At 37.5% G+C, this 26,346-nt stretch overlaps 1 protein-coding gene and 1 long non-coding RNA gene across 2 annotated transcripts; both read right to left on the bottom strand.

The window, feature by feature from the left end:
• Positions 1-726: 726 nt before the first annotated feature.
• LOC121387406 lies at positions 727-10,829 on the bottom strand. Its single transcript, XR_005959811.1, has 3 exons — positions 10,317-10,829; positions 6,595-6,737; positions 727-816 (listed from the first exon to the last, which is right to left on the bottom strand). It is a non-coding gene; the product is annotated as an uncharacterized LOC121387406 (long non-coding RNA).
• Positions 10,830-19,039: 8,210 nt separating this feature from the next.
• LOC121387231 lies at positions 19,040-24,632 on the bottom strand. The gene is made up of 2 exons (XM_041518256.1): positions 24,539-24,632; positions 19,040-19,482 (listed from the first exon to the last, which is right to left on the bottom strand). The coding sequence occupies exons 1-2, from the start codon at positions 24,630-24,632 to the stop codon at positions 19,040-19,042; spliced, it is 537 nt and encodes a 178-aa protein (XP_041374190.1).
• Between the last annotated feature and the right edge of the window lie 1,714 nt (positions 24,633-26,346).

The following is a 26,346-nucleotide window of genomic DNA, read 5'->3' as shown; positions in this document are numbered from 1 at the left end:
ATGCAAAAGAAAGAAAGAAATGTTTTATTTAATGACACACTCAACACATTTTATTGATGGTTGTATGGTGTCAGACATATTTTGAGAGGAAACCCGCTGTCGCCACTACATGGGCTACTTTCTGATTAGCAGCAAGGGATCTTTTATTTGCGCTTCCCACAGGCAGGATAGCACAAACCATGGTCTTTGTTGAAACAGTTATGGATCACCGGTCGGCGCAAGTGGTTTATACCTACCCACTGAGCCTTGCGGAGCACTCACTAAGGGTTTGGAGTCGATACCTGAATTAAAAATCCCATGCCTCGACTGGGATCCGAACCCAGTACCTACCAGCCTGTAGACCGATGGCCTAACCACAATGCCACCAAGGCCGGTTTAATAAATGAATGCAAAAGATATAAAAGGCATATTAAGGATTGTCTTATATCTAATATATTTAAGGATTGTCTTATATTTAAGGATTGTCTTATATATATTTAAGGATTTTCTTATATATAATATATTTAAGGATTGTTTCTTTTACGTTCATCGCTTAAATTTCTGGATGACTTATACCCCGATGAATATAAAGTAACTGACAATCCTTCTAATTAAATTTAAATCATGCTCCAACATTATTTTTTATGTTCATTGGGAAATGAACAAACTTGCACTACTACAGCTGGACCATGAGGCAGCTTTGAAATTGTAAGGAATATAACAGAAATTTAACTATTACCTGATAAACTAGGTCTGTAGCTGTTTTATTGCACATGAAAATTGTTCACAGACATCTAAGACACACTTCCACATACTTCAAGTTTGGGTTGGACAAACCTACAATTATAATAGACAGAAATGGTATTAAGACATACTACACCATTTTTCTTCCCAGAGTTTCAATAATACATTGTTAAAAGTAGCATTTAGAAAATGATTTCAGACCTCTGAAAATTGCAAGAACAATAGCTTCATTTGTTCAACACTGTTTTGTGTAACCCATTTGTTTTTTATGAATTATATTTATGGCATCGTTTACAAAGTCATAATGGTTACATACAAACGAAATGAGTTACCTGAAGTTTAATTCTCAGAGGCCTGAATAGTTTTACAAAATCTTCCAAATTTCTCATTAATGTTGTTGTCAAGCTTAAAGGAAACATGACACGAGACCATATTATAGCTCATTTTAAAAGAAAAATGATATAAAAATAATATACAAATAAGTTTATAACAATAAAATACGTGTAGTTAACTTAAAATGAAGAAATTACGCTAATCAGTATCAAAGTACGATTTATGCATATTTCTTCGTGAGCGTTCGGAAAAAAAGGGAAGTGACGTCAGAGCCGCTGTACTCTTCCATTGTTGTTAACTGTTTATATATGGAGTAAGGGGCTTACAATCTTTTCAGTCCAACAGTGCCGTACTGCGCGGCCTTTGGGTGTAAAAATAAACAGTTTAAACGATCGGGATTGTCTTTTTATGGTTTTCCAAAGGATTGTATCCGAAGAAAGACGCGTGTATTTTATCGCAAAAGAAAAGATTGGACACCAACACCGCATAGTACTTTGGTGTCAGCCTATTTACAGCCCGGAGCCCGAACGTTACCCGGAGACAAAAACAGTATTCGGTTGCGAATGCCGAGGTGTACATTGTACATATTTGGCACAAAGATACACCTCAGCATGATGTATTTATATATGTTAAAACAAAAATGTAGAATGTTTTATTTATTTATTTTTTTGGAAAAAAAAGAAGATTTTTCATGTTAGGGCTGTAGGCCTACATAACAAAATCTGTATTCACCGTCCGAAGAAGGAAACGTCAACAAGTAATTAAATATGGCATATACAAACATGGGATTTGGCATGAGGATACATCTCAGTACGATGTATTTAAATATGTTTTTAAAAAACGTGTAGAAAACAATAATAATTTTAAATAATGTTTTTAATCTTCGGGCGGAATACGTCACAAAAACGTTCCTCATCGCCCGAAGCCCCAAAGCAACACGAAGTTCAATACAAAATAAACCACTACTGTCGGTGTCGAAATAACTATTATGTTTCATCCACGGGCTGACTTGAGAATCGGAGTGTTGTTTTAGTTAATTGGTCCTTTCTTTCGATGGCCTGCACATGTGATTCCTGATTGGCAGGTGTATATTGCAGGGTATCGACCAGGTAAGTGATTACCACGGTCTAGACATACATACAAAATACGTGCCAGTTTTTTTAAGATCACAGGGTATTGTGGCGTAACCTATCGCGACTATAGTACAATGTTAATGGACATTATCAGCCGCCCTGCTTCATTACTGTAAATAATGCTGTAAAACCCTTGATTAAGTAGACTTTCCCATCTAAAATTACAAAACTGACCAATTACGTAGTACCAAAGAAAAGAAAATTATCACTTGGGTATCGTGAGTGGTCGTTTTTACTCTAACGCACCCTACCAATAGGCCTAATAATATGCTACTTTTTTATGAGAGAAAAATACTATAACCCCATTTCGTTCTATTGATGCAAATAGAAATATATTTAGTTTAAAAGTTGATTATACTCTCAAGTCATTTATGTTGTTTTACAAGCCAGGTTAATGAAAGTGAAGCGCCTTGTCGTAAATTAGAGCGTTTGTTTACACTGTGCATACAGATTTCATTATGTACAGCCCGAACATAAAAAATGCGATATTTTCTAAAAAAAAAACCCACCAAAAAATGTTTGTCCTACATTTATATTTTTTACATATTTAAATACATCATATCGAGGTGTATCTTTATGCTAAATATGAACAGTATACACCTCGGCATTAGCATCCGAGTTTTGGTTTTGTCTCCGGGTTACTTTCGGGCTCCGGGCTGTAAATTGGTTGACCGGTCTGGTCTGGCACCATCAGTTTCTCCACCCTCCGACTCGCTATCCGTTTTTTCATCAGTATCACTGTTGTAAGTAAATGTGTGTCTTTCTTCATTTACTAACAGCTCATATTGATACGGCAAAACGTTTTGCGAACGAACACTCATTGTTTTGGTAAGCTGTGCAAGTCTTAGATTCTTTATGAGTGGTACGGACTAATGCTTTTAAGTGTAAGGCTTCAGATCAAGCGACACGTCTCTGACGTCACGGACCTCGTGATTGCCCTGCTCATTAAAGATCGGCAATTTCCGCTAAGAGCTCGTATCTGGGGTTCTTTTATGGAGATATTTTAAGTAATTAATTTTTTATAATTTTTTTTTTAGGTGATTCAATTTATAATTAATTGTACATGGTTGGTGCCAAATATGGTTTACGTGACATGTTTCCTTTAAAGGGAGACAACTCCAATATGAGCCTTGTGTGTTAAAAAGATGCATACCCAGACCACCAACACATACTGACTAGAGGGGATGATTTTCCATTTCAGATTTTGCCACATTCCGCTTCAGATTTTTCAAATTCCGTTTTTGTGTTCAATTAGTGTCCTGTTTTATTGTTATAAACTATATACATTTGTTATATTGTTCCAGCTCTGAGCTGGTTTGCTATTACTATTTTTTTTAAACACCTGTAAAAACTATTTAATAAACAAACTTAAAAAAAAGAAAAGTGTATAAACCGCACCACTTGGTTCCCACCTTCATCCGTAAATAAACCACACCTTTAAATAAGCCGCGGTTAATACAAAGCCACGAACTTAATTATGGTTAATTATTTTTTGTATTTAATAATAATAAAGAGATCCATTCTCCCTTAAATTCAAACAATAAATAATTATTGATTGTGTGGCTTTCAGTTTCATTTCATCTGATGGATTATGGGTAAGTTTCATTTATAAACAAATTTAACACACCGTTGACAAACCCTGCTATTTTCACGAAAATATGAACAAGAACTTTGGTAATGTATTGTTCGTAATCTTACATTATTTGCCAAAAAATATGTATAAATTAATAAATACATGATAACATATTAGTTTCAGTATGATTACAAAGCGTGAACCAAAAAAAAAAAGGGGGGGGGGGGGGGGGGGCACACGTAAGAATGACTATTTTAGTACTCACTCGATTACACATGTATGTTAATTTCTCTGTAACCTAACTAGCGTGCCGTGTGCACAAACTACATATTCAAACGAGGTCGGGTCAAGCTGGATATAGGCCAGTGGTAGTGAACCGAAACTAAACACTGTTCTGTCGATCGTTTAAAGTTTCGACATTATTTTATAACTTTAAAAAAATCTATATTTGCCTAGAATTATATATTCAGAGCCGGTTTCAGGATCCGCGGGGCCTGTAGCACAAATAACAGCTGGGCCCAATTTCCAAGATATATATTTTGCAACCCCCTCGGGGAGAGGGGGGAAATGTACACAATGCCTCACCGCAGGACCCCCTGAACCGCAGGGTCTGTAGCACGTGCTACATGTGTTACAATAATAAACCGGTGTGCAATTTAGAAAACAATCGGTTCAGAAATAAATAACATGTAGTAAATTCCGTAGCATGAAAAAAGGCGTTCTCCATGGGATGGACTATAAATGCGAAATGTTTCCGTACAAATTAACGAATATGCCCGAAGTTTTACGAAATTACGTTTTCTGGCGAAAGCGTTGTGTAAATTGGCTATGCTTTTGAATCGTAGTAAGTATTATTGAAAAATATCGAAATTGAACGTACTAGAAATCTTATTATATAATCAACATTCTAAAATTGTATTGGTAAATGTTTATTTTTATATTTCAAGTTAAATTTCACTATGTAAAGTTACACGGGTAAACAGTCACATGCTTTGTTGCAAGCTTACGGCAATTAAGCCTAACTTCCGAGAATTAACGGTTCTGAAAATATTTAGGCATACTGTACACTCCATGAAAGTTTGCATACCAAAACACTATATTATCAATATTGAATCTTAAAACTACTAAAAATATTTATTATGGTGAATGAACCAGAAATACAACTTTTGAAGGTTATTTTTTTAAAATTGCAAATTCCGTTTCAGTTACTAAATTCCGTGATTCCGTCCGTTTTTCCGTGATCGTGGAAAATCATCCCCTCTAATACTGACACTAAGAAATTTCTCATTAATTTTGTTGTCAAGCTTAAAGAGAGACTAAACTCCAACATGAGCCTTATGTGTTAAAAAGATGCATACCCAGACCACCAACACATACTGACACTTTAAGAAATTTCTCATTAATTTTGTTGTCAAGCTTAAAGGGAGACAACTCCAACATGAGCCTTATGTGTTAAAAAGATGCATACCCGGACCACCAACACATACTGACACTTTAAGAAATTTCTCATTAATTTTGTTGTCAAGCTTAAAGGGAGACAACTCCAACATGAGCCTTGTGTGTTAAAAAGATGCATACCCAGACCACCAACACATACTGACACTTTAAGAAATGAAAAACGTGTACTTTTAGAGTTAATAAAAAAAATGTGATTATTCCTGCTAACTGGGGACAGCCATTTAGTTTCGTTTTTGTGGCGTCTGATACTAATTACTATAGCATGGGACGAAGTGACATCAGCTCTGTCCGACTTCTGTATGCACAGTGTCAACAAATATATTCAACAATATGTAATGCACATTATTGCTTAATATCAACAAGTATAATCTTAAATAATTAATTAATAAAACGGTTAAATGTGACGGCTATTATATATCACTGGTGCAGCCATTTTATACATCCCAGTGAATACACCCTCTGGTGAGCCGGTGGTTATTATATGCATACCAATCCAAAGGCCTTGCTTTTGCATTCCTTTAAAGCCGCACACCCTAGTTCCATCCAGCGAAAATAAATTATAATTTGGTTGATCTACAAACCTGTAACACACTTAGGTGACGTTTTTATCAAATGGAGTGAAAAAGCAGGTTTTATATCGATAAATACCATGGGAATCCCCATGTCCCAATTGCTTGAAATAATTTTGAAAGTTTGTATTCTGATGTCACCGGCAGATGTCACTCGAAGCACAGCAATGCCTACGTCACGACAAATTTCACTGAGTGCGCACAGACTTGGGGTGCGTTCTTTTCACCTCTCCTGGACATGTTCCAACTGTTCTGTCCTGGTTGTATCCCCTCTCCAGATATCGTAGGACTTAGCAAAATTATTGGTTTTAAGGATTTGTAACGTTTTGTATTGAGATACTTACTTGTCTGAACTTTATTGTTACTGAAAATGTTCACGAACTGTGAAGAAAAATCTCACAAATGAACAACAACAAATCGGATGTTGATTGCGCGAACCGTGCACGAGAAAACAAACCGAACCAAAATGTGACATTGAAATGGAAATATCCCGTCTAAAAATAGATTAGACCTTGTCTGCTCAACGTTTTTTTCTCAAACGTGCGTCAGTTTTTCAGAAATACGAAAAATGCATTTTGTGGTATTACAAACACCAGGATTACCAGGATTACCAAAAGACACTTCAGGTGAATGGAAATGTATATTCTAAATAATAAACGGTAAGTAAAGTGCAATTTTGTTTGTGAAAAAATGGGTTTAATAGCGAAAAACAACGCCGTAATGGTTAACAACTAGCCGTAACTAGGGTGTGTCCCTTTAAACCTCAATCTGTGACAAAGAGTTTTATTTCTGGACTACTACTAACCTTTCAACAAGACTGATACACATCCAGCATTTACAATGGCGTTAATGTTCTCATCAGTTCCTTTAGACAAACTTCCCAGCACCACAGCCGATTCGGTCTGCAAATTAATCGGAGACAATTCATCGATCATCCACTGTAGCAACCTGAAATACATGGGAGATAACTCAGTGCTAATTTTAAATTACCAGGTGGATTATTTGTAAGTGTGATAACGAGTCTGACTGTTAGTGAAGTATTATTTGTGTATTCTCTTGCATCACCATTTCTTGTATGAGTGTATATTGAACATTTTGCTGAAAATAAAACTCCCATACTGCACCATAGCAACAATTCAACAATGTATAAGCTGTCACCCCCACTGCAATCAAGTGGTCCCTGCAATGCACGTGCTATGAACAGTCAACAGAGTTCAGTGACCTAGTTGGAACACACTTAATGCTGGTAAATTACATGTATTTTTGATCATGTCCGATGGCACCGAGATTCAAATAGTGGTGAAATATTTAATAATAACTGTGCAGTTACTGTTTTAATATTTACTTTTTTACAAAGTATATTTTATTTTTAACAATAAGGAAAAAATATATCTTGAAAAAAAAAATCCAATATAGTCCAGTGTTCAAGATTAACGGTATCCCGATATCCCGGGGATACCAGAATTTAATTTTGGATACCAGTTTTCAAGAACCCAGTATCCCACCAGGATGCCATATAATACTAAATTCTCAGGTGGGATACCAGCTTTTTAAATGTTAGTATCCAACTGGCATACTGGCCAAAATGTTTAATCTTGAAGTCTGTAGTCCACTGTGAAAAAAATGCCACAGAGAATGAAAAACTGCGGTAATCTCCACGAGATTGCAAGAAAAATGTTAGGCCAGGTATAAGTCATGAATTTTGTATCATGTAACTGGTGAATTTCTGCATTTAAACACCCAAGTCTAAATGCTACATAAATATGTGCCATGGGTGTCACCTAATAAAAACTTGTGAAAGGTGTACCAAATATAAATAAATTACATTTAAAACCTACATGTAGGTACTGTCTATAGTTAGGATGTCCTGTCCAATGTTAGGCCAGGTATAAGCATACATCAAGTCAATGAATGAATGAATGTGCCAGGTCTATGTTTAAACAACACCACAGGACAAAAATACACAAAGCTATTGGGTAGCACAATATATGTATATGAAAAGTGTATCAGTACAAGGGAATTCATAAAAGCCTCATTTCTGCAAGTCATTGTAGTGCAGGGCACACATTAACTAATCAAGTCAATAATTTTCTTTTCTGTGTGCAGGGCGAGTTGTTTCCCTCTATTTAGCAAATTTAAAATGGTGGGAAAAGTTTTGAATGTTGTGGAACTTTGGAGATTTATTTTGGAAATAATGACAAGTACTTCAATCGGGATTTAGTGAGTATGGTAGGTTATACATTTTTGGTTTGCGTGTCCATTTGTTGCATTATTTCGGTTGAGAAATAGTTGAAACATAGTTCCACAAAAAAGAAAGAAATGTTTTATTTAACGACGCATTCAACACATTTTATTTACGGTTATATGGCGTCAGACATATGGTTAAGGACCACACACATTTTGAGAGGAAAACCGCTATCGCCACTTCATGGGCTACTCTTTCCGATTAGCAGCAAGGGATCTTTTATTTGCGCTTCCCACAGGCAGGATAGCACAAACCATGGCCTTTGTTGAACCAGTTATGTATCACTGGTCGGTGCAAGTGGTTTACACCTACCCATTGAGCCATGCGGAGCACTCACTCGGGCTTTGGAGTCGGTATGAGCATTAAAAATCCCATGCCTTGACTGGGATCCGAAACCCAGTACCTACCAGCCTGTTGACTGAAGGCCTAACCAAGACGCCACCGAGGGTGGTACACAAAGTTCCACAAGGTTTGAATATCAGTTATTTATAGGGTAATGTTAGTCTGAAGGGACGTAGAAAGTGTGGTTCTTTCTACATCCGAATATTGTTCTCGACTGAAGTACTTGCATGATTATTAACAAAATAAATCTCCACTGACAACATAAAAAATTTGCCAGGCATTTTAAATTTGCTAAATAGAAGGAAGCAACTCGCCCTGAACATTAAGAAAAGTACTGACTTAATTTGCGACCTGCACTAGGGTAATGTAACAATTTTTGGACATAGAAAGAACCACACTTTCTATGTCTGTTCGGACCAAGTCAAATGACGTGCTTAGCAATGGCAATGGAGCCAGTCTTTAAATAATCGAGTATGTCAATTGATACTATGGTGTTGACATGACGTCAGTGTTTTCTACAAATTTCCGAAAATTACGAGTTATGAATTATGAAATCATGAACTGACAATGTGTTGGGGGCGAACTGACATATTTTGGGATTAACTACTTTGGGACGAAGTGACCTGGGTGCGAACAGGCTTGGATGCGAGAAGTCGGGCATTCGTAAACATCCCTTTACAACTAATGGAAAAATGTAGCACGTTTCAGTAGGACTTTCCAGGTTTCCTCCGACTTAAGGCATAATGTATAAAGAATGAGCTCCTTTACCATGTCTGATGGTATCATTTCTATCACCAAAACGAAAGTTCACGTCGGTCTTCCTCTTTTGTTTTTATTATTTGCTTAATTAGTGGCCTGTTCAATGTTGGGCTTTATGGTTATCCAAGCCTTGCTTTACAGATTATTGTACAGATATGTTTGACCCACCAAGTCAATTTACAAATCCCTCGAACGTTTTAAACATACTAAGTATTGTAAACAGATCAAAATCACCTCCACTTAGGGGATTCAAACCACACTCTCAGTACGAGAGTAGCGCTCTACAATTTAGGGAACCAGCAAACTGAAGACAAAGTCAAATCCCAGCTTTTTGAACTGTTATCCTGACTGGGTAATTGTAACGGATAAAAATCAACCTCCACTGTGGGGATTCAAACCACGGACTCTCAGTGCTAGAGTCCAGTGCTCTACCAACTGAGCTAATTTAGGGAAGTTTGACCCGTACCCCCACAAGCTAGTTTTTGCCAGTGGTCATTAAGTATTTTCACTATTGGGGTATTCAATTAGCCATATGAACTGGGTATTGCATTAAACACTACAACGACATAGTGCTAGGGCTGGAGCTTTGAACTCCAGACCATCGGGACTGTAGCCCCCCCCCCGCAATCAACAAGTGAAGCATTTTAATACTTATAAATCCGGAGCTGTGGGCCACTGGGCAGTTGAACGCATTCTGTCTTCTGTGCTATACATGTACTTCTTCCAAAAGCACCATCAAAAGCACCCTTGTGGAGGAAATTTACACAGAATAGTCAAAATGTCTAATTTTTCAAACGCAAAACATAGCGATACTGGATTACGAAATATAAACGTTATGTTGGTTTTATAGGTTTTAAAAGGTATTTTATATAACTATCGCTAACCCTAACCTTAAACTAATTCTAACAAATATTTCTTTAAAATAATTTTTAAAATCGCCTTATGGGAAAGTTATAATTTGCGTCCACTGCCCGTATGCCGTGAAAGGTACCGCTGAAAATTTTCATTATTTACAAAACGTTTCATTAAGAAAAAAGGCACTTAATGATCATCACACAAATTCAGGTTCCAAATGGTCTCATGCCTATAATAGAAATCGTTGCAAGTGTCACGAGCGCAGGCCATTACACCCGTGCAACACACACACTGCACATGATTTAAACAATAAAACAACTACACACCTTCACTGTGGGCGATGAGTCTCACATAGATCAAAGAATTGTCACATCGAAACCTATAAATAAAAAACACTTTATAATCTATCGTACCAATACAGAATAATACTTTACTTTAGTTTTAATTAAAATGAGATGTGATTTTTTACTATGATTAGAATAACTAGTTTTAATTAAATACCTTTTACTCATTACTACTTTTGTTTAAAATGATTAAAATGAAACTTATAAATTACTTTAATACATGTTCATTTACTCATTAGTTACAGTTTACTAGATATATTTATACAATTTATAATGTGCCAAATTAAAACCACCAGTACATGCATATTATTCAAACCTGTGCTGTTTAGTGAATAATGGCGATGAATCGGAAAAAGACCAACAGACCTATTTTACTTAATCAAAATCTTATGGTGTTGTTTGTGTGAATGTTGCACGGACGTTACATGAAACATCACGTGATATAATAAAACCACATCATTGGCTATTGGCTATAACAGGCTAGGGCCCCCAACTCAGAATATCGTAACCTAGAGAAATGAAATAACAAGCTAGGGCCCCCAACTCACAATTATGTTATTTTTAAACAATTATTGTATTCTTTCTTTAGAGGCAAGTTAAAGTGTGTGTGTGTACGTGTGTGTTTTTCTTTTCTTAGAGGGGAGTGATTGTTGTCTTTCTACGATTTGGACGGATTATGAGTCAGTCCGGACACCGATGATATAATCACCAGTTTAATTTAAATATATATATGTATGTGAGCCATCCCACGCGAAAACCTACAACTTAGCAAAACGTCAGAAATAGAGTAAACGCGGCTCAAAAATAGGATAAGGTTGCACTAGAGGAAGCTCGGCACAGACAGATTGGTCCAGACCACACATTCACATCAAATAAGTGATATTTTTGGGGGGGGGGGGGGGGGGGGGAGAGAAGAGGGGGACTGATACCTTTGAGGGGGCGAAAACGTCTGGTACCCCTTATTTATTATGTTGAAAGGCAACAACTATTACAACTTTATCATAAACACAGGGCTCAATTTTAAGGATTTTGGTCACTTGCCCAGAGGGCAAGTATGGGTTCACATTGAGGTTGCCCCTCCAAAAATTTGGTTGCCCTGATTTCATCCGTGTTTTGAAACTAGAGTTATATTTATATTCCAATATAACAGCAACCGTAAAATGTAATATGTACTGTCTGACAATAAAATACATTACTTTTTAATAATGTTTTTAAATGTGTGTAGTTATACATTATACACATAGGGCCTAATTGCTTTAAACAATTTGATTTGGCAACACATCAGCTATTTTCTAATCTAATGCACTTTATGTTCCAATGGAATGCATTGGAATGTTTACTATTCGGAATACTTCAGCCGATTACAATTTTCCCCGATGTCTCACGGAATCAGCCGAGAAGTTCCGAGTGGCAAACAAACCCATGTGATTTCGACTGATTGACCCGACGCTTTAGTAGAGGGGATGAATTTCCGTTTCAGATTTTGCCACATTCCGTTTCAGATTTGTGCAAATTCCGTTTTTTTCCCTCCATTTTGTGTGTTAATTAGTGTCATGTTTTATTATTATAAACTATATCCATTTATATTTTATTGTTCCAGCTCTGAGCTTGTTGGCTATTGCTATTTTAAATACCTGTAAACATTTTTGTTGACACAAACTTAAAAAGAAGTTAAGTAATGTTTACTTGCCACTAATAAAGACAAAAAAAAAGGTGATGTACCATATTTTCTGGCCTATTACACGCGTGTATAAACCGCACCACTTGATTTTAGACAAAGTTCCGACCTTCGTCCGTACATAAAGTGATAAACCGCACCTTTAACTAAGCCGCAGTTAAAACAAAGTCACAAACTTAATTACTGTTAATTATTGTTTGTATTTAATAATAATAAAGAGATCCATTCTCCCTTAAATTCAAACAATAAATAATTGTTGATTGTGTGGCTTTCAGTTTCATTTCATCTAATGGATTATGGGTAAGTTTCGTAAACAAAATACACTGTTGACAAACCCCGCTATTTTCATGAAAATAACAAGAACTTGGTAATGCATTGTTCGTAATCTTACATTAGTTGCCAAAAAATAGATAAATACATGATAACATTTTATTTGTTCCACTCCAGTATGATTACAAAGGGTGAACCCCCCAAAAAAAAAAGTGCACAAGAATTACTAGTACTCACTCGATTACACATGTACGTTTCTCTGTAACCTAATTAGCGTGCCGTGTGCACAAATTACATATTCAAACGTGGTCGGGTCAAGCTGGATATATAGGCCAGTGGTAGTGAACCAACACTAAGCACTATTCTGTCGATCATTTACAGTTTCGACATTGTTTTATAACTTTTAAACGACGGTCTTTAAAAAATTATATTTAAAAAAATGCCTAGAATTATAATATGATATATTCAGAGCCAGTTTAAGGATCCGCGGGGCCAGTAGCACAAATAACAGTGGGGCCCCAATTCCCAAGATATATATTTTGCAACCCCCTCGGGGAGAGCGGAAAAATGACCTGGGAAAAATAAATGTACACAATGCCTCACCGCGGGACCCCCTGAACCGCGGGTCCCGTAGCACGTGCTACATGTGCTACTAGAATGCAATTTAGAAAACAATCGGTTCAGAAATAAATAACTTGTAGTAAATTCCACAGCATGAAAAAAGGCGTTTCCCGTGGAACGGACTATAAATATGAATTGCTTCCGTACAGACTAACAAATATGCCCTAAGTTTTACGAAATTACGTTTTCCAACGAAAGTGTCGTGTAAATCGGTTATGCTTACAAATTGTAATAAGTATTATTTACAAATATCGAAACTGCATCAACATTCTAAAATTGTATTAGTACATGTTTATTTTTATATTTCAAATTAAATTTCATTGGTAAAGGGACACGGGTAAACGGTCACATGCTTTGCTGCAAGCTTACGGTAATTAAGCGTAGCTTCCGAGAATGAACGGTTCTGGAAGTGTTCAGGCATACGAAAGTTGGTATACAAAAACACTATGCGTATATTATTAATATTGAATCTTAAAACTACCAAAAAGATTTATAATGGTGCTTGAACCAGAAATACAACTTTTGAAGGTTATTTTTTAAAAATCGCTAATTCCGTTTCAGTTACTAAATTCCGCAATTCCATCCGTTTTTTTCGTGATCGCGGAAAATCACCCTCTACTTTAGATATAACGACAGTTTAAAAGCGATTGTGGGCAAGGAAACTGCACATTTTTATGCGACACAACTCGCCTTTTGGTGTTAAAAAGTCAGTCGTCCGACAGGCAACCAGTATCATAGAATTAAGTTGCCTGACTGAATATTAGGTCGTCACAGACGACCGTAAAAATTGAGCGCTATAAACACCTGTAAAGTAGCAAAATATGGCACTTGTAACTATGATACTGCACTTTAATCTAACAGTGTTATTACTCGAAACAAACTTTCTATCAGAGAACTCGCCATATTTATTTTTAATAACACATCCTGCCAGTAGGGCTCAAACTTAACAACGGCAATTGTCGTCATCGAGATATAAATTGTCGTAGGTAGAGACTATCACCGATGGCACTTTTCTGCCATTGGTAAAGCTCCTCAGCAATGGCAAAATATATACACCTGGTGTACATTGTCTGCCAATATTTAACATTTGCACATTTGAAATAAGTCTACATAGAGCAAAATAGCCTTTCAGTCATGTTTATTTGTCACTTTTTAAAAAGTTGTCATAGGCAGGCTCACAATAGCCGTCGGTGGGATGTTTCACCCGTGGAAAACAAATTCTTAAGTTCTGCTGCCAGTGAAATGCTTGCCTGATCTACAATAGGATGCTGGATCAATCCCCCTCTAATGAGAGGAAACCACCGTCTTGTATATGCAGCATCCTACATTCAGGATAGTACATACCACAACTTGTGGAGCACTGGCTGAAATGAGAAATAGCCTAATGGGCCCGCTGACAAGGATCAAGTACTTTACCACTTGGTTACAACCAGCCCCCACCCATGACACAAACAGGTGACCAACCACCGACTATGACCCATCAATAGTGTATCAAAATCTGTGGTACATGTATGTGTTATTCTATTTTTGAAGAAGTCCTATAAAAGATCCCTTGGTGGTGTTGTGGTTAAACCATCGGATATAAGGCTGGTAGGTACAGGGTTCACAGCCCCAGTACCGGCTCCCACCCAGAGTGAGTTTTAACGACTCAATGGGTAGGTGTAAGACCACTACACCATCTTCTCTCTCACCAACAACTCACTTACTGTCCTGGACAGACAGCCCAGATAGCTGAGGTGTGTGCCCAGGACAGCATGCTTGGACCTCAATAGGACATAAGAATGAAAATCAGATGACATGAAATTAATGAAATTGGAAGTGTAGCCTTTGTGGTCATGTGGACTGATCCAGAATTAAGCATATGTGGATGCGTGGGAGGTATCACAAATATTTCATGCTTGGTGGGTATGCTGGGTCTTTTCCTCCAAGTGGGTAGGATCTAGCTCAGTCAGTAGTGTGTTCATCTGAGGTGTATAGGACATAGGATCGAATCACCTTGGTGGACCAATCCTAAAAGAACTCTAGCGTTTTCTTAGTCCCAACCAGTGACCCTGGGAAAAGATGGTTATTCATCCACAAAGATAGTTTCCAATTTCCAGATTAAAAAAAATATATTAATAGCAAATATAGTGACTATCTGTTTATTAAAAAATCTGTTTGCTCAATGATTGACTGAATCTTTCTCCTCTGGTTACATAAACTGCTGTAGTGCTTGCATCACTCTGTAAAACAAAAATAGAATACAAATACTACCTGTCATATTGGACACATTCAATTTGGCAAACAGTTGGTATTCAAATTAGAATACTTGGTATATAAACTACCTGCAACATTATACATCTTCATATTTTGGGGTTAATCAAATTAGAATACTTATAAACATACACTACTTGCCATAGGCAACCAGGTCAATTTAGCCCATGGAGGGGAGGGACTTTTATTAAGAAACTTATTCAACTATTTTCCAAAGTATTTCCATATTTTCCAGCAATTCATGTGCTACAGTACGCGAACCAACCATAATTGCGCCTAAACGGCGACTCTGTCCAAGCTAGACGGCGTCTAGACTAGTAGGCAAAATTTTAAAATTTCCTGTTTAGACGGTTGATCGGCGGTAGCTGCAGACACTGAAAATGTGCACGAGCTACTTGATTTGAGCCTCTAAGCTTTTTTTGTGGGTTGTCAATTGCCACTACATGTTATGAAGTAAAAAAAAAAAAAAGTAAAAAAAATAAATATATATATATATATATTTCAAGTGGATTTTCTTAAATCGCGATTGACGTGTTTACAAGGCATTCGCACTACATTGAAAATAATAATTAAATAATAGATTTTTATTAACCAATAGCCCTTGTAAATCGTTCAGTGGGAAACGATTACAATAAACAAACAATGAACAGGAGTGTATGGAGAAGGAAGAGTTCTTCGGTTTACTAAGGAAAGAAGTCAAATTGAGAGAAAAAGGGGGAAACGAAAGAATGAGCTTGCTTTTGCGTACATGATAATTAGCACAGCAGTGGACAGTTCATTTCATTTGTGAGGGGATGTCGAATCTGTTTTTACGTTTACTACATTTAAAAAAGTTAAATAAATAATAATAATAAAAGAGAAAATTATAAAAATAAGTGTTTTTAAAAGGGCGGGGGGGTGGGGGTGGGGGGAGGGAAGAGAGATACTGCGTGTTAATACATATTTATAAATAATAATGTTTGCTTTTGCCTACGTGACGATTGTCATGCGCAGCTATGGATATTGTTTTATTTGTCGGAGGGAATCAGGTTCCCAGGTCCGTAGGAATATCTGGGAGAGGGTGCACAACTTAGCGGGGGATCACAGCCCCCATAGTGTGGAGATGGGACACGGGCCATATTTTTACTTTATTTTTGTCCTCGAGTGCAAGCGGGGCGGGCTGCTCCCCCCCCCCCCCCATGTTGGCGTGATTTCCAACAAGAACATGGGTACAGGTTTTTTCTTGAGCTGTTGTTGTTTCAGGTTTATTCTCTCTATAGCACCCATTTATCTTTTCCTCCATCAACTATACCAATATTACCTGTATACGTTCACCGCCTATGTGACCGCCGATCCCAACGATCGTGGGTTACATGTCGTTTACGAGTTTTGTTAAATAAATGTGTGTTGGCGTGATTTCCAAAATGAACATGGGAACAGGTTTTATCTAGAGCTATTGTTGTTGCAGATGTATTCTCTCCAACACCCATTTACCTTATCCTCCACTAACTGTACCAATATTACCTGTAAACGTGTACCGCCGATTTGACCAACGATCACAACAATCGCGGGTTACATGTCGTTTACGAACTTTGTTAAATAAATGTGTGTTGGCGTGATTTCAAAAAGGAACATGGGTATAGGTTTTATCTGGAGCCGTTGTTGCAGATGTATTCTATCACCCATTTACCTTTTCCTCCACTAATTGTACCAATATTACCTGCATACGTTTACCGCCGATTTGACCAACGATCACGAGTCGTTTCGTCTGCGAGCTACTTTGTTGAAGGGACATTCGCGACTTTGCTGCAATTTTTAACATGTTATTGACTAACAGATACCTTTTAACGATTGTAATTACATATCAAACATATTTTTCTGCATAAAATATTAGTGGCTGTATATTAAATGTGTTTCTGATCGTTCTAATATTTGTACTAGGTTAAATTTCATTTTATTTCCTTGAATATACAGACACTGATATTCTAAACGAGAAAATATATTTAATATGCAAGTTTAATCGTAGAAATATTTTATTAGTCGGAAACTTCTTATAATGCTGCAATTTTTAAGATGTTATATCGACTAACAAGAGACCTTTTAATGATTGTAATTATATATCAAATATATTTTTATGCATAAAATATTAGTGGCTATATATTAAACGTGTTTCTGATCATTCTAATATGTGTAAATTTCATTTTATTTCCTAAAATATTTTTAAGTCTAGAATCGTGGTTGATCCCCGCCAGTGGGATTATGTCTCGTTCCAGCTACTATGTATGTACTATCATTGGGGGGGGAAGAGAGATATTTATAAATAATAAAATTGAAGTGAAAATATTTTATTTAGATTTTTGTTGGGAGTGGGGGGTGGGGTGGGGAGGGATATAGCCTATAACAATGACAGCGGGGTGTATTTGAAAGGCGTGGAGAGGGTGGGGGCATGGTGTCGGTTCAATGGCCTGGGAGATGAAAATTAATATATTTCACGGTCTGAACCCGAGACAAGTTTGAATTTCAGGTGTTAAAATGTCACATTTCCGGCCTTCTGAACAGAGTAACTGGAAAAGTGGGAGAATGAGGACTATTATGTCAGTACCTTTTAGGATATTAAAGGGACATTCCTGAGTTTGCTGCATTATAAGAAGTTTCCGACTAATAAAATATTTCTACGATTAAACTTGCATATTAAATATATTTTCTCGTTTAGAATATCAGTGTTTGTATATTAAATGTGTTTCTGGGCATCTTAATATTTGTAAGAAGCCCAAACTGGATTTTGTCTAAAACATTATTTTAGGAAATAAAATGAAATTTAACCTAGTACAAATATTAGAACGATCAGAAACATGTTTAATATACAGCCACTAATATTTTATGCAGAAAAATATGTTTGATATGTAATTACAATCGTTAAAAAGTATCTGTTGGTCAATAACATCTTAAAAATTGCAGCAAAGTCGGGAATGTCCCTTTTTTTTTTTTTTTTCTCTTTCACAATTTAGACCAATAGTCCAGTCTGTAAGATAAAATGAGCTGTTTTTTCCAGTTCGCCTCTCTTTCCATAGAGTTTGGTGTGTATGGCAGTTTCGATTGGCCACTCAGCTTGTCTCAGGTCTTGATGAATTGGACACGCCTGTAAGATGTGTTCTGCTGTTTGGTCTTCCAGGCCACAACTGCAGGTTGGTGTTGCTGCAAGTTTAAACTTTCTGAACATGTGAGCATTCAGTCGGTTGTGGCCTGTCCGGAGTCTCAACAGAGTTACTTGTTCCAAGCGACTGAGAAGGTGGTAATCATCTTGTTCTGTCCTGGGTCTGTTGGCTGCCTTTATCAAGGTTTTTCTTCTCTGAGAAGCTAATGTTGTTGCTGGGCTGTACATGATTAGCTCCTAGCTTGGCTAGCCTGTCTGCTTCCTCATTTCCTGGAAATCCCACAATGTGCTGGGATCCACTGTAGAGCTACTCGTCTTTCCTTTGCTACCTCTTGCATGGCTTCATTCAGGTGAGGAAGTTTTTTCCCCTTGCAAGGCTTGTAGGACTGAGAGAGCATCTGTGAGGAAGACAACTTGTTGACAGTCTTCTTTTGCATCCTTGATCATTGTAGCAGCCTGAATAAGTGCATGGGTTTCTGCATTGTAGTTGGAACTGTGGGTGCCGGTTGGTACTTTTGCAGTTAGGGTATTTCTTGAAGGGAGCTTGATAAATATGCCTGCCCCTCCATTGGCCACAGCATTTGTTGACGAACCATCAGTGTATGCATGGATCCAAGATTCTTCTGGGTACCGGTCACTGATCATAGCCATTGCCAGTGACCGTTTGACCAGGTCGTTTTGGGAGTCTGCTGAAGCCAACTGTGGGACAGACATGCTGATCTGTAGATTGGCTTGTTCATCATTCCATGGTTATGGAAGATCTGTTGGGCAAAATGGAAGTGTCTTTGGTAACGGGTTAGCTTGGTGTTCTCTAGTAAGTCTTCTGCTTTGGTGGATGAAACTGCTACGTTTGAGACGATTCTTTGTCAGACCATCCATTCTTTGTTTCATTGGATGATTGGGCAGGTACCTGAATTTCTCTGCCTGGATCATGATCTTGGCATCTCTCCTCTCACCAAGGGGTTGTATTGCTGCAGTTTTTTCCATGTCTTTAATGGGTGTAGACTTCATGGATCCCGTTATGATTCGCAGAGCTTGGTTTTGAACCTTGTCTAAAGCTTGCTGGTTGGTCTCTGCAGTGGTTGACCAGGCTGATGAGCCGTATTCAAGATGCGGCCGTACAGTTCCTTGATATACTCTCTTGAGGATTGTCTCATTTGCTCCCCAGCTAGTTCCTGCTAGCGGGGTTTCTTCTGATGACGTGGTGTTTGACATCCAATAGCCTATGATCAATGTATTCTAGTGGTGTCATTAAACAATGCACTTTAACTTCTAACAATATTAAAGTACAGATAAATGTTCATAAATGGTAAATTTTTAAAGAACATCACAGTAAAAACGAGTAATATAAATAAATACATACATGTATTATGGCATCGTGGTTAGGCCATCGGTCTACAGGCTGGTAGGTACTGGGTTCGGATCCCAGTCGAGACATGGGATTTTTAATCCAGATACTGACTCCAAACCCTGAACGAGTGCTCCGCAAGGCTCAATGGGTAGGTATAAACCACTTGCACCAACCAGTGATCCATAACTGGTTCAACAAAGGCCATGGTTTGTGCTATTCTATCTGTGGGAAGCACAAATAAAAGATCCCTTGCTGCCTATCGTAAAAAGAGTAGCCTATGTGGCGCCAGCGGGTTTCCTCTAAAAAAAACTTAAAATATTGTCAGAATGACCATATGTTTGACGTCCAACAGCCGATGATAAGATAAAAAAATCAATGTGCTCTAGTGGCGTCGTTAAATAAAACAAACACACTTTACAAATATTACGTAGTAACACGAAAATAACTGCGATTTGACTTAGATGATAAAACGTTCTCAATTTCATGTCGGCTTTTTCTTTGACCTACAAGCCCAAGTCAAAACTAAAACAATGTCTATTTCTCAAGCAGCTCGTGTGTCTTGTATCAGGGACAGTTCTAACATTGTCTGGGTCACCATAATGGATTAAGTACTAGCCAGTGCACTGTTCGACGATTAGTCTTCGAAATAATTATTATCTTTTGGATATAAATTAATAAATTAATTGTGCTAAATAATACTAACTACATTTTTAGGGGTGATTTTAAAATGTCAATGCAATAATTTGAATAAACAAAATCATGGGCTACGTTTGTTTCGATGTTTGATCTCCCGAGCAGTATGGTCTAATCGTGTGTGTGTGTGTGTGTGTGTGTGTGTGTGTGAGAGAGAGAGATCAGATGACATCACACTGTTGCAGCATGCCACCTTCATTATATGTGACAATCGGTTGAATCGACCGTTGCCAAGCATGCAAATCGGGCCAGTTGTTCAAAAATTAATCACTGTGTAACCATTAGTTAAGAGAAATTATTAAAACCAAATATTAAATGATTTCAAAGAATTTCTTTTTGAAAAATATATTAAAATTTGACTTAGAATAGCATAATTAAAAATATATTAGGCTAACCCAGCAGTGGCCGTAGGAAGCTGCCAAAAGGGGGGGGGGGGGGGGGAGGCGCACACCTATATACACACACACACACACACACACACACACAATATATATATATATATATATGCATGAATCATCAAAGGGGAGAAACAGTCATCACACTGATGGTCAGTGTGGGGATTCTGTTTCCAAGTTTTGTGCAGGGCCGTATTATCCACAAGGCTAACTACGCTGAAGCCTAGGGGCCCCACAGGTACTACGAGCTCCTTTTTTTTTTTTTTTTTTTTGCCGAGGCACTGTAGTGGGGTGAAATATTGAAGTACCGGAAGGGACCCGACCATGGGTTCGTGTAATCCACTACAATACCGTTCAGCTGGTATAATGTATTCTAAACAAAATATGCTGGACACTGCTTGTGGTTCTATCGTATACTAAATGTGATATTTCACAAATTATTGTTGATACCTGTCACACTGAGTCCAGTGAATTGCAAGTTGTACTTTCAGGAAAACGTTAGTATTTTCAGTTAAATTTCCCATAAATTAATCAGACAATTTGCAATAGAGTCATAGGGTTTTACCTGCACATTCAGAACAAGATGTAGCGCACGCCTGTTATGGGCGCAGGTGCCTCGGCCCAGGAAAGGAAAATGGTTGTGGTGGATGGAAGAGGGGGCAATTTTGATGCTATTGAATTTTTAATATTCCGAGCACATTGATTACTAATCATCGGCTATTGGATGTCAAACATTTGGTAATTCTGACTCGTAGTCAATAGAGGAAACCCGCGATATTTTCTTAATGCAGAAAGGGAAGGCATTGCAATTGTAGTACTCGTTCCGATGATAAGAAGAGATGTACGCTTCTACTTGGGTCAGAAAAAGGGGCGGGGGTGGGGTTGTGGCAGTATCAGTTGTGGGTAGCATAACGGTAAATAATTATTGGGTGGAGGGTTGTTTTTTTCGGGGTGAGAGTAGGAATAGAGTCTGTAACTCACTTTGGTGAAAACAAAGTCCCCTCCGATTACATGCCACATAAATGATATATAGACTTTCTTCTCTCTTTTTTGTTAATTCAAGATGTCTGTGGGTGCATTCTGGGATATTTGATTTCATTATTCATTATTAGGGTGGGTTAAATTCTTTAACCATTAAATGCGTTTTTGGTTAATATATCTTCATAATTTTATTTTATTCTACAAATACATAAAATATATCAGACACTACTGTAACGGTCTTTCTTCGTTGTCTTCTTATTATTTGGCTTTTAACTTACTTACCAAATATCATAAATTAAAAACAAAGTAAATTAAGTGTGGATGAAACCAATCTTCGTCATCTCATTTATGTTTTACTTTATTGATTGATTGATTGATTTTTCTAGGAAGATAGGACAATTTATTTTTTTACTGTCATCACTGCTGATAGATCGCAACTATATAAATGACATCCAGGCGTGGATATAAGTAGCGTTTTTTTTTATTAAACCAGAGTACACATCTAAAATTTCAGTTGCTATATGTAGTACTGTAGCATCATCTTCCGTGTATATATTTACCATCGGTTGATACCGTGCGCATATGGTGTCGATTTTTAAAAATTGTTATTATTTTTATTTTTTTTAACCAAAGATCCACAGGTTGTTTTTTTCTATCAAATTTAGATAACGTTATTCTTATCGAGTCTTACCCATTGTTGGTCCCAGCACGAGGATTTCGCACCTCCACCCCCTGGCCTAGTTGTGCCTCAACGCCGGCACAATGACACCTATTTTCTCCCACCTTTTACAATTACCGGCCATCCCATATAACACGTGGAAAAGAGGGAATTAACACCCATGCACGGTGTGGTGATTTGCTTCCTTTGAGAGTCTGTGTATTCGAGACGTCTGGAGTCGGTGTATTCGAAACGTCTGGTGGTTTGCTGCAAATCAGGCAAAACAAGACCGTAAAAGAGAAATGTTTTGCATACTTCGGATTGTGGTTAGGTTGTGGGGAGCATAATTGTATATAATTATTATTATTTTTGCTTTTTAATCCTGTAACACATTTTGTTCGATAATGGGGACCTAGGTACTATGCCTACACAGTTTTAATTCAGTATGTGAGTAAATGAATTCTAGGATATTTGATTTCATTATTCATAAATACAGTCGGAAAATATACTAGATACTAAGTTATAAAGGTCTTATTTCATCTGCTGTATTATTTTATTTTTGAACTTACTGTATTAAACACCTATGGGTGTGTATGTGTGTGTGTGTGTGTGTGTGTGTGTGTCCAGAAAGTGAAAATATAAAACAATAAATATAGCGTGGATGAATCCAATCTTCAGACTGCTGTTGTTTCTCCACTCCCGCTGCACTGAATTTTATGTGCTTAAAAAGGAACAGCTGTGAGACAAAATTTGAATTAAAATGTTGTTGTTTGGGTTTTTTGTTGTTTTTTAAATCGTCACAATATTGTAAATACTAATCAAAGTCAAAACTGATATATTTGAAGAAAAAGACCATAATAAAAATAAAATATAAGTAAATAACACCTGAAATAACCCCAGAACCCCTCTATCTGTGTGTGTGTGTCGGGGCGGGGGGGGGGGGGGGGGGGGGGGCGGCGCACACACCAGACAAACCTGCACCCAAATTACTTTCGTAAATCGGGTTGGTAAACACGCAACTGTGCATGTACGGTTATTGGAGAGAAATGGCCTATTTTATGATTACACGTTTTTCAAATCAAAATCAAACGAACATGTAAATGACAGCCCTATATAAAACCCGCACTCGATCCTTTTGTAATTGCTGACACGTTTTGAGTTATTAAAAGAAAGCTCCTAGACAAAATAACATAGGACCGCTGGTAAAAAAGATATACTAGTAAGCATACTGGTACAGCTATTGGAACACAGGTAACTGAGGAATATATATATATATATATATATATATATATATATATATATATATATATATATATATATATATATATATATATATCCCGCAACAACAACAGTCCCAGATAAATCAGGTACCCAAGTTTCTTTTGGAAATCACGCCAGCTCACAATAACTATTAACAGGAGTTATGAAACGAAACAACAGGTGATCATCGTTGGTCAAATCGGCGGTAAACATAATATTTGTACAGCATGTGGAGAAAGGGTAAATGGTGGCTAGAGAGAATACATCAGTAACAACAACAGCCCCAGATAAAACCGGTACACAAGTTCCTTCTTGAAATTATGCCAGCTCACATATTAACAAAGCAGCACACAAACGATGGCGATCGTAAGTGGTCAAATTGGCGGTAAACAAGTATACAATGTTATTGATACAGCAAGTGGAGAAAGGGTAAATGGTGGCTAGAGAGAATACACCAGTAACAATAACAGCCCCAGATAAAACCTGTACCCAAGTTCCTTTTTGAAATTATGCCAGCTCACATATTAACAAAGCAGCACACAAACGATCGGCGATCGTTGGTCAAATCGGCGGTAAACAAGTATACAATGTTATTAATACAGCTAGTAGAGAAAATGTAATTGGGGGTTAGAGATGATATACCGGGCCCATAACAACAGCACCAGATAAAACCTGTATCCAAGATCCTTTAGGAAATGACGCTAAACAGCTCGCAGACAAAAAGATGGTTTCGGATCGTTGGACAACTCGGCGGTAAACATGATATTGGTACAGCTAGAGCAGAAAGGGTAAATGGTGGCTTGAGAGAATATTCTTGCAACAACAACAACAGCCCCAGATACAACCTTTACTAACGTTCCTTTTAGAAACCACGCCAACTCTCATATTGACAAATCAGCACACAAACAAACGGCGATCGTTGAGATCGTTGGTCAAATTGACGGTACACAGAATGATATTGGTACAGCTAGTGAAAAGGTATTTGGAAACCACGCCAACTCTCATATTGACAAATCAGCACACAAACAAACGGCGATCGTTGAGATCGTTGGTCAAATCGACGGTACACAGAATGATATTGGTACAGCTAGTGAAAAGGTAAATGGGGTTAGATATAACATATTTGCAGCAACAACATCCCCATATGAAACCTCTTCCAGGCACATGTAGCACACACCTCTCCCACTTGTGGACGAATATGTACGGGGTTTTTTTGTTTTGTCCTATATATAAATACAGATTTTTTAAAATTGGCTTCTGTTCCCTCCCCCACTAGAGTCTGAGCCCCCTCCATTAGAGATTGTGCTCCAAACCCCCACACCCAGATATTGTTACCACGTGCCTGCATACGTTCCTATCGAAAATCACTCCCAACGCAGACGAAACGATAAACGATCATTTGTCAAATCGGTGGTAAACATACATGTATAATGCTATTGTTACAGATAGTGAAGTAAATGTAAATGGGGGCTAGCGGGAATATATCCACAATAAAAACAGCCTCAAATAAAACCTGAACCCTAGTTCCTTTTGGAAATCAATTAACAAAGCAGCTTGCAGACCCACGATTGTTTGGGCCGTTGGTAAATTAAGCCGCAAACATAATTATATTGCAGGCGCGTGTGCACAGGGGTGTGCTTCAGGGTCTACCCTCCTCCCCCTTCCACCCCACCCCAGACACATGCAGTGACGCTCCTTTTCCTTTATAGTTTTCCTTTTTCAGCTGTCTACAAGGGTTGTCTGTCAGTTAAATTACATCATGTGTTTTGGTTTTAAAATTTATTATAGTTAGTATAGAGTGAATGATTTAAGATGCCAATCGGAATATATCAATAACAGAAGTTTTAGGATAATAATTTAATAATTCTGCTTTTAAAACGTATGTCAACGCTGCGGCATACAAGGTTTTTTTTTTTGGGGGGGGGGGGGGGGGTTTGTTTGGTTTTTTAAAATTAAATTAAATTTATAACATATCGGCAGTTAACAACAACCGACAGATAAAGGTCACAGATTCGCAGCAAAGTGTCCGGTGCGAATTTGCAGAATCGCAGCAAGTTGTTACTGGTGTGGAACAAAATAGTCTGATAGCCAATTTGGTTTTAAACATCCGTCCCTCAAACCACCCCCCTCCCCATTTTTTTTTTTTTTTTTTTTTTTTAAATCGGTGGCACATCGAAAAGCCAAACTGATCCCCATCATATATAATGAATTCTTCCACAGCTGACGCAAGTTGCACGTGAGTCAGTTTCACAATTTATTTATTTTTAAAAATTGGTGTTTCACTTTTATGACTTGAAGCTGTTAATAACAATGTGCATGTAAACATGGTCAATATAATCATAATGAACAGTTCTACGCGTTGGATGAAGTGCAAACGTAATTCTTATTGAAATAAATATTTAAAAAAATTGCCGATCCGCCGATCGGCGAATGTTTGGAAACATTTTTTTTTTCCAAGACCGCCGAAACTGCCGAGCCGATCTCCGATATTGCCACTATGGTTGGTTCGTGTACTGTATGTCCCCAGATCCCTTGTAAAAGGTAAATGAATGAAATTGTTATTGACCCCTCAGCATGAACAAGATAGTGTTGTCGAGTGTCAAAGATAGGAATGAATGAAATGGTTATCCACACCCCAGCATGAACAAGATAGTGTTGTCGAGTGTCAAAGATAGGAATGAATGAAATGGTTATCGACACCCCAGCATGTACAAGATAG

Source organism: Gigantopelta aegis, chromosome 13 (assembly GCF_016097555.1).
Source record: "Gigantopelta aegis isolate Gae_Host chromosome 13, Gae_host_genome, whole genome shotgun sequence".
Taxonomy (NCBI): domain Eukaryota; kingdom Metazoa; phylum Mollusca; class Gastropoda; order Neomphalida; family Peltospiridae; genus Gigantopelta; species Gigantopelta aegis.
This window is presented reverse-complemented; position numbering and strand designations above follow the sequence as displayed.

Coding starts and splice junctions, on each gene's coding strand:
- LOC121387231 (XM_041518256.1), bottom strand. CDS start 24,632: ATGAGAGTTGGCGTGGTTTCCAAATACCTTTTCACTAGCTGTACCAAT. Junction 19,483..24,538: donor CAACGATCTCAACGATCGCC/GTTTGTTTGTGT, acceptor CCACGTCATCAG/AAGAAACCCCGCTAGCAGGA.